The sequence below is a fragment of the Anopheles darlingi genome, chromosome 3 (assembly GCF_943734745.1).
Source record: "Anopheles darlingi chromosome 3, idAnoDarlMG_H_01, whole genome shotgun sequence".
NCBI classification, from domain to species: Eukaryota; Metazoa; Arthropoda; class Insecta; order Diptera; family Culicidae; genus Anopheles; species Anopheles darlingi.
The window spans coordinates 14,663,967-14,673,966 of NC_064875.1; the positions used below are offsets into that span (position 1 = coordinate 14,663,967).

At 46.3% G+C, this 10,000-nt stretch overlaps 1 protein-coding gene across 1 annotated transcript in view; it reads right to left on the reverse strand.

Annotated features, from left to right (window-relative positions):
* Window positions 1–10,000, reverse strand: part of LOC125953313 (potassium voltage-gated channel subfamily KQT member 4-like) — a 30,066-nt gene that overhangs the window by 3,730 nt on the left and 16,336 nt on the right. The window contains exon 9 of the mRNA XM_049682795.1: window positions 1,286–1,649. Within this exon, the coding sequence (XP_049538752.1) occupies window positions 1,286–1,649 (364 nt within the window). The remainder of the gene's footprint in view (window positions 1–1,285; window positions 1,650–10,000) is intronic.

Here is a 10,000-nt window from a genome sequence, read left to right on the forward strand (position 1 = left end):
CCGCAGACAAATAAAATATTTTACCGTTTTTGGGTCACTTAAGACGCTCGGTTCGTTGTGGAATGGCAAACATTCGGCTTCAAAAGGGGGTAAAAAAGGGGAAGGAAAAATCAAATCATTTCCCACCTCATTTTCCCACCACCGTACTTGGGGACGTGAAACGAGTTTTGCGATGGCTCGTATCGAACCATTCATTCCAGCGCGACAGGATGGTCCACGGTCGATTGTCCAATTATTAAAGACTTCCCATACGGTGGGGCAGAGACCATTCTTTGCCTACCGTTCGGTCTGCGGTTGAAGGGTGCAAAGCCTAGGCGAGAGCCGGCCGGCATTACCACATGTTCATTATTCATTGGAAGCCGTTAACACCTCTGGTCGACGAGTAAGGCAGTACTTGCCGCCATCATACCATAGCGCATCATCATCATTTGATGAACCACGGATTGCTCGACGCTATAGCTATAGTGCCTGAAGTGGAAAGGGGACGACGGAAAGCAGAGAAATGGAGATCATGGTGCCTCATGCTACCATATCCGGTTGTTGTATTCGGAGGGCATGAATGAATGGAATAGTCTTTCCATCAAGAGCACTACCAGCCTGTAGTGAACCTCTTCTCGATGTGGCTGGCAATAGAGATATGTTGGAAAGAACAGAAATCGTATCCTTGGATTTATGAATTTCGTTGAGTATTCTTAGCAAAAAAAAATCCAATAGATCGATTCTTTTTAGGGGCATGGCCACAATAACATCTTTCGTATGGAACTGATAAAAAGAGGTTCATTTTTAACCTCTCAAGTCAAATTGCTAGCGTGGCCAAGCACGGTTAAGATTAAGGAAACTTTCTTTTTGCTGGAAACGCATTGTAAAGAACTGTAAAAAATCCCCCTCGACACGTCGAATATGTAAGCTCTGGACTTGGTGAGTTGCTAGTCGACTATAAGGCTCTTATATGACGTTTCATATGTTTTTGAAAAATGTATGTTTATGTTTATGTTTTTTATGTTCATATGTTTTTTCTTTTCTTTTATAAACTATTCCGGAAAAAGTTCCAAAGAAAAAAATTAATGGATTCAAAATAAAATAAAAAACCAATGGTTGCTAAAATCTCTCTTAGTCAACAGCTATTCATTTCCGTTCGCAAGTCGCCAAATAATGGTCTAACGAAAGTGTCTCAACTGTGAAAGTTGCTATCGCGACCATGCACCTTAACCTCACTTTCCTCGCCCAAATGGTTCTCGAAACTTCGTGAAACGAGTCAATCGAACTGGTTCAATGGCAAACTTACCTCCCGAGCGTGGTTCCTCCATGTAAAACACGACATCGCCATCGGATTCACTTTTCGCGAGTTCCGCCGACATCGGTCCACCGGCGCTCGCTGGTCCCGGTGTGTTCGGTGCGGCGATGACTGCCGTGCCACTGTCCACCGATCCGGCTGCTCCGGTTTGCGTCGCCCCCGTTGCACCACCACCGGTCCCGGTCGTGCCGGGTGGTGGTGGTGGTCCGGGTACGTTGGCTGCCACCGGTGGACCGCCGCTGGTTGGACCACCACCACCGGTTGTCGGTTTCATCTGGGGCGCCTCCATCCGGTTGCGGGATTTGCGTCGCTTCAGCACCGAAGCACCCCGTCGCGCCACCTGTACCATTAGGGTCTGAACCCGAACAGTTTTCAAGTACAAACAACAACAACGAACAACGAACAATGATGACACAGACAGCGACGACAATGGTGAATATGGGGGAAGGAAGTGGCCAGTAGCTAGTAGGTTTTTTGGAGGGGGAGGTGCAGTGGTTAGCCAAAGCAGGGCAAGGAAACAGTGAAAGTGTGTGTGCATGTGTGTGCATGTGTGTGCATGTGTGTGTGTGTGCATTGGACGGGGGACCAACCCTTGAGCATCAACTTTTGTTCGATCTCGATCTTGATGGTTCCAGGCCGGGGGGTCCGTGAACAACAGCAACCCCACCAGATGGCACAACCAGAGAGTTTCCACAACATAACCTCTCACACGTGAGCACGTCCTCGTGATTTATGTTTACATGTGTCATCGACGAACAGGCCACCAAAAGTTCGAACCTGAGTGTGCGAACGGCCTGGAATGCTCCGCGCGCAAAATTCCATCGAATATTCATGACATTATCTTTACGACGTACAGCACACCGACAACTGTCGAGACGAAGCGCAAGGGAAGCGCACTTCCCATCCCTCTTTGCCCCTTTCTGTGTTTCGACTGACAGATGTGTAGATGCTTTCGATGCCGTGTGTTAGTGCTACGTTGGTCAAAGGAGGTTCTCGGAATCAAGCCCCTCAGAACCCGAACGTTCAACCACCAGCCGAAAAGTCGCACCGAAAAGTGGCCGGCAGCATCATCCAATCGGGCATCGATGTCGAATTGGATTGTAATTCGATTACAACCTTGCGACCTGAGCCCGGGGTCTGGGTCGGATTGTTTGATACCGATTGCCGATTGCCGATTGCTCATCCCATTTCCGAGTCTTCGGTCTTATCGATATCGAAATCAATCAACCGGCGGCTTCGCAATCATCTTGATCATCTTCATCAGCACGAAGAGGCACCACTCAGCAGCAGCAGCAGCAACAGCAGCAGGTCATCTGCGGACATGTGGCGAGATGGGATGTGACGGTGATGATCACTTGCATTAACCGCCGTTCGTGGTTACGGGTGAATGGTTTGTAGGAGAAAGGGTCTGTGAGCGACATTGCGATAATGGAGTGGTACTACTGCCACTTCGAACCATCACAACCACAATTTGATGTCTTCATTAACACAGGTAGTAGGCCAAGACCAAGGAGTCGAGTAGCCGAGTGGTGTCGAGAGTCAGAGTAATGGAAAAACAACAGACGCCAAAGAGTTTGGTATCGTTTCGTTCAGTCAAGGGCCTGATATATCGCTTTCGCTACCTTCCGTTTCTCCTGTGCATTAAAACATGTTTCTTGGTGGCGCCTCACGAAAATCCATGGAACTAAAAGATGCTGGATTTAAAGGAAACAATGGTGAGTTGCCGGAACAAGCTCAGCTCATTAGAGTGCATAAATGAATAATGGACAAGGGCATACACCGTGTCTGGCATGCTTGGCGGACTCTCTCTCTGAGATTTTCTGAACCGGTAAACCGCGTTTCCCGGACAATTTATCCACTCGGTGGAACGACGTAACAATGGTGCTATTCTTAGTGAGCGATCTCTCACTCTCGACTACAAAAAGAGAGAGACAGGTCAAATCGAGAAAAAGAGAAAGAAACCCAAAGAGAGAGAGAGCGAAGATAGAAAGATAGGTGGTCGAGCATAATTGTGGCAAACAATTTGGCTAATTGGCCCTCGGCACGGGATGCTCCATGCTCAGAAGGCACTCCACTCCCGGAATCCCGGAATAGTCAGCTCTGGGGGGCATCCATTCTACACCGATACCAGCGGCAACGAACCATACGACCACCGCTTGCACGGTATATAGCAAGCATTCCTGCCTATCCAGCTTCAGATGCATCTCAGCAAAATGGCATCAACAAGCCATCTGAGGCTCAGCTCGAGTGCAAACCGCAACATTGTCCGCAAGGGGAATGGGAAGAGGTAGAAACGGGGGTTTCAGAACTTCACGGAACTTCGTCCGCCGAGCGCCAAAGACTGCTGTGGCTAGCGTGTTCCGGGGAAAACCGATGATTCCAAACCCAAGCGTTGCGTTCTCTCTCTCTCTCTCTCTATAGCACTGGCAAGTCACGCGGAATAACAACAATAAAAACAATTCGTCATTCGTGAAATACACGCACACATATACGCGCACTCGAACGCGGCTGCAACGTGCTCCAGTTGCAGTTGAATCGGATACTTGTGTTTCGTTCCGCTTCTCGAGTGCCGCGAGCTGGCTTACCGAGTGCCGCCAAAGGGGCCACTACTTCTCGCCGCTCGCAAACATTGGCTCGGAAGTTTTCCATCAACCTTCATCACCATCACCATCGACAGGAGTTGCAGAGTGGCCGACTGTCGGGGAACTCTGTGTTAGCGACTGAATCCGTTCGAGAAAAAAAAGGCTTTTCAAGTGGAATCTCGTCTCTTTTGTTACCATTTCTCTCCCTCTCTCTTTCGTTTTTTCTTGTCTGTGTTTCACAGAAGAGAAAGGCTGTGTCTGCACACATCATCCGGAAGCCACCTGCAGCCGTGGTGGTTAGTACATTAAACAGGAAAGGGAACGGAAAAGCAAGGAGGGAAGCAAACGAACGGAAACTGTTCAAATCACGGCCACATCAGGGGCGCATCAAAGAGTGAGAGTCTCGAAACGAATGGAAGGAAAAAACAAGCGAGTTTAATGTTTAAAGAGTGGAAGTAACACTCCAGCAGTAAGTAGATACGTAGGTTCGTACTTTCGGTGTCTTCATTTCCGATTCTCGGTTTCCGTCGCGTTCTTGCGCGACCACCAAACAACCATTTGGCTGATAACAAGCTCGTCCATGTTCCGCTTGCTTGCTTGCTTGAAGTCCCGGTATTGAGACTGACTACTGACGCTAGCGCTGACGAAGACCATGGACCAATGGAAATTCGTGAAATCGTAACGGGCAGAGCTGCTACTAGCTCGGGTGAAATGGAACCACGGCACGAATTCGGATGTACCTAAGTCCCGGGACCGGCAAGATCCCGTGCGTGTGCATGCGTGACAGATGAGTTCGAGGCGGAATCCCTCGGCACGGAAAAGGCACACTAGAGAGTGGTATCGAGGTGTGCGAAGTGGTATTTCTTAAATTATAAAACCTTCCACCTCGGATATGATTAAACGTTGCCGTGGTTTGCTTCTCTGTCTGTCTCTGTTGATGCCCCTGATACGCGGTATCCGGTGTATCAGGACCGGTCGTGCGCTTTCCGTCGCCTGTCACTGCCGGTGACGTGCTTTGTGGTTTTGCGAGCAATAAGCGAGCACTAAGCGTCACCTGCGACGCTGGTACGTATCTGGTGTGGCAGGCATTTGGATGCCGTGCGTTACTTGGAAATGGATTTCGTGTAGCTGATGGAGGGGTTTGAATAAATTATCATTTTCAAAATGGTACCCCGCTTTCTGTGCTGAAAGCGCAGGTACGTGCGCGCATTTGTTTGTCGCGCGAGCACGCGCGCGGGGAAGTGTTGGTCGTGCTGGCTATTTTGGAATTGTGTCAGCCAAAAATACGACCCTACACGCTACTCCAGCCACCCTGTCCGACCCGGTAGACACCGGTCGCCGGTTGTGACGAATGGTGCGATGGAGCTTTTGTAAGTCTGTCCAAGTACATGGTGGAGAGAGAGTGAGAGGACGCAATTACAGCTTTAAAATGAAGATTATGATCGAGAATGACTGGCGCATGATTTATTATTCACAATTAAACCATCATACGCGCCGTGAACTGCGTTAATTCGTTTCGTTTCGTTTCGGTTGGAATGCGGTTGCCACGTTGCATGAAACCGTTTGCAAAGCGGCGAAATGAAGAATGATGAAATGAAATGTTGCACGGCAGCTTGTCAGGGTGAGTTATGAGTGACAAGGATGGTCTAGAATATTGGAGATAGATGGATACTAGAAGTCTAATATAATTTGATGTTTCCGGAGGGACGAAGAGATTAATCTGATGATGTTAATAAAAGGAAGTAAACCAATTGCGAGGAATACATTTACAGTCTGTATATATAGATTGGTTACTTGTTGGGTTTATTATTGCGTTTTCGCCAGCGCTGAAGATTTGGAACAGTTCCCCTTATTAATTTTCCGAGGAAAGTCGTCGATTTTAATCTTTCTGGATAGAAGCCAAAAATTCTAATACCAATAATCATTCATTAGGGGCGCAAGTAAGTGCTTTTGTATCAAAAGTATCGGTCAGTTATGATGAAGAAGCTGTCTTCAAATTTGATTTGGCTATTACTCAATAGTCAATTATTGAAAAAGCACATCATTAGGAGTAAAGATGTTTTATGGTCGAGAGATGACAGCTTTTATTTCTATTTGGCATAATTGGTGAGGAGTTTTGTTTTCTTGCTATCGTAATATTAGAATGTACCATCTTAAACATTCTGAATTATCGAAAGTTGGTCGCAAAAATAGGTAATGTAAAATGTGTAATTTTAACACTGCAACACAGTTTTAACACTGTGATGAGTTGAAACCAAAGATTAAAGCTGCTTTCACATCAAGCGCGTTTTTAAAAACGCCAAAGTTGGCGTTTTTTGACGCAAAAGCTTAATTTATTGTTCACACCTAGGTTGCGCGAAGGTCGATTTAAAATACACGAAAAATAGCACCATATCACTACCGCCACCTTATCAAATCATGATAAATAGTTTAATCTTCACGCAAAACAGTTATTACCCGGATTTCAACACATTCCTGCCAAAACAAATTGCAAAACCAAAGGGCAACGCTGGCTTGCTTGCGTAGCCTGCTACAGTCGGCTCAGAACCTGCCACAATCTGTAGATTTTTACAGATCCGAAAAAAAACGCCAACTTTTAAGCTCTTCAAAAGCTCCAAAAAATAGCTTTCGGTGCGTTACGTGAACACTTCCATATATTTTGATGTGATACAACCGTGTTTTCTGCGTCAAAAAACCTGCTGCGTCTATTAGTGGCTTTTAAACGCGCTCGATGTGAAAGCAGCTTAAAAGCATTTCAGGACGCCGGGGATCTGTGGCCGATACGGAATGATGACTATACACATATCATGCATTAACTTGCGGCGATTTCCGTCTTATTTTGTTAATGCCTCGCAACAGTTTATTATAAAATATATGGAAATTCGATAAGAATTTTTGAACAGTACAATAATACATTGAATGAGCCATCAGAAGCCATCAGTAGCCGAAATCCGGAGTTCGCTCTTGTAATTATCTGTTTTTTTTTATGAAAAATTTTTCCCCAAAACGCATGATCGATTCATATAGAATTTCTGGGAACTGAGCAGAGGTCATTCCGCACCACCTTGAAACCTATTTCCTCCACTTCCATTACTCTTCCATTTCCATTTTGACAGACATCAAAGAACAACAAACACGCTCACACACTTCCCAAGCGAGATCGGGCGTGAATTCACACTTTCCAGCCGGTTCCACTCACGCACCACGGTTTATGCGCTCACGCTGACAGCCGAGGGATCCGGGCACCCGCCAATCGAATCGTATCATGAAATGCCAATCAAATTATATTGACAAACGACGAGCCATACCTTTATTGGCTCGCAAATAATAATAATAAAAAAAAAGGAAAACAAACACACAAATCGAAAACACCTTCCTGGCCGTAAAAGGGTCCCGCATATCCGCAGTTAATCATATTTGTTGCAGGATTCAAAGTATGCCAAATTCGAAATTGATCAGCGAGTATCGTTGAGGGAAGGGTGGCGTTGAGGGAAGAGAAGGGGTGGGGGGTGTAATTTATTTTAAAAGAAAAACCACCAGCTTCGGATCCCCTCGGTGCCCTCGGTAGCTCGACGTCATACCATACGATCAAGCCCCACGGTACGTCAATCGAGTTGCAAAAGGCAAAAGCGAAAGAAAGGAAACAAAACCCCTTCCAATGCTGTGCAATGGATTCGATCTGCTCCCTTTAGACCCCGGCGGCTGATATCATGTTTATGTTTTAAGAACTCCTCCCACGCTTCCTCGCTTCTGACTGTCACTCCGAGCAGCGAGCCCTTTAATGGAATTGTACCGCACTGGGGCCCGAATATTGCCAGTTGAATAATTCATTCCACATTCCGCAAAATGGCGCCACGGATCGGTGGGAAAGCGAACAAAAATCAAACAATAAGCTCATGGAAAATCGCTCAACAACCAAACCAGAATGCAAACAGCAGCAGCAACAGCAGCAGCAGAGGCCTGAACGTCTAACAATGAACGCAGCTTGGCGGCGTTTGGGAAAGTGTGTTTGCATAGGCTGCGTTAGTCCACTGCTGGCGTTGCTGACATTTTGGCTCCAAATGCGGGCAACCCCGTGCCCCTTGACTCGGCCCCTTGACTCGGCCCCTTGACTGTGGTGAGTGAATGGCAACAACGAACAGAGCAGCAAAACAATCGAGCAAACCCCTCGGCCACAATTTAAATTTCATCAAAAATGTTGTTGTTTCGTTCGGTGCCTTTCCCGCTCAACGGTGGCTGCTTCGCGGGTGCGCTTGGGTTTTTTTTGTTCAATTCCGCCACTCGCACCGAAGAGAGGGAAGATGGGAAATTTGTGTTCGATTGATTGATTGGTTTATTTATTCCTTGGAAGGGATGGTGGGAGGATGAAACAACGTTATACTACCCTTCAGAAGAGCAAGCACTTTCTGGATTAGCCAAACACTGGCAGCTTCGCGGGTGGTTGCTGAAGTGTGCTTGTGGTCATAATGGGGGACAGCTCGAGAGAAGATGATAACAGGAGGAGCAGCAGCAAACCAGCAAGTGATAGGCTGCCAGTGGCAGTCGATCCCATTGCTATCGCATCCTCCATTGCTATCGATTGTGAGGTTCGGTGAGGACGTTAATGAATCCAAATAAATTGGAAAGCAATTTACCAACATGTCACTTTCAGGGCGGTGGCCACCCGCGAAAAGTAATGATTCATTGCCCGGCCCTGGAGCGCATCTTCAAGATCCACCATCGTACGCACGAACGAAGTGAATCTGTGCCATTGATTGGCTATTTAATCAGGTATTTGCTAACGAGGATAACTTGGCGGAGGTGTGTATTTGGAGAGGAATTGAGTGATTCATTTAGGAACTTTAAGCTTTAGGTAATTGCAACATTTTGTTTTTCAAATTACTTCATCTGCAAGTCGTACATCGAAAGCATTCAGCAACACACTATCAATCTGCAGCGGCATATCAAGCTTCTATCTATCACAGACTACAACAACAACAACAACAGGGTACAAGTAACCCCTAACGGGCACATTGATTCAATGCTTCATGTAAGGGCACAAACACGAGCTTAGCGAAGGGCAAAGTTTAACTCGTACCACTCACTGGAGGAAGAAAGCAAGAGGGAAATGCTATTTTCCGGTACTCGCAAGCAACTCTTAGAGCCTTGGATTGTTGTCTTGGCGGTCTACACAACGCAACGCAAACATCGCAACGGAATGGGATCGCCTACTGCCTCTACGGGACCAGAACAAGAACAGTCTAAAACCATACCGGGCAAACTAAAATGCATACCAATCACGTGTTTACGGTGTCGTTACTGAAAAGTGTGATTATGGAATGGGAATTGCGTCATCGGGTGGTTCAGGGAGCAGTGGGCTTAAACAGTGTACCGCCGCCGCTCAACAACGGGGAACGTACGGCCGGCGCACAACAGGTTTTCTCCGTCAAGTGGAAGGAAACCTTACAAAGCGAAGGGTTTGATCAACTTAAGCATATAACTAGAAATACGGCCCATTATGCCATGTTCGAATGGTCATAACGCTTGATGAACTGCACTCAAAACCAAGAGGTGCAAGAGGTAACCAAGAACCTTCTGTTGCACGACTGTGACTGTGCTTGCACAAGGAATACAAAACGCAAAACGAAAGAAAATGATGGAATCGAATAGTTTTGTACTGTAAGTAAACTGTTGAGACTAAAGATAAGTGTTAGGAAACAGAACACCATGAATCAAAAATAAACAAAAGGTGAGAAAATCATATAAAATGAACAACGAAAACAAACAAAGATAGAGTACAGCGAATGGTGATGGAAAAAGAAAGCAAAACAAAAACATGAAAAAACAAAAAACAAACAAAAGTGAAGTGCTGCAAACGAAACCGAAAAATTCACCAACCAACACACAAAACATTAAAACTAGCGACACAAAACATAAACTGTTTGACAACGAACTGTTTGAAATCGAACAGTAAACGAATGTTGCGGTTGAAATTGTGCAAATATATACACGATCAATCGGGCAACATTCTACAAAAAAAACGGATCAAACAAACCACGGAGACCATAACCGCGGTCGAACATTGCAATCCTAGGGCAGTGGAGCGGGAAATGGGAATGAGACAGGGAGGCCCAGTGTCGGTGTG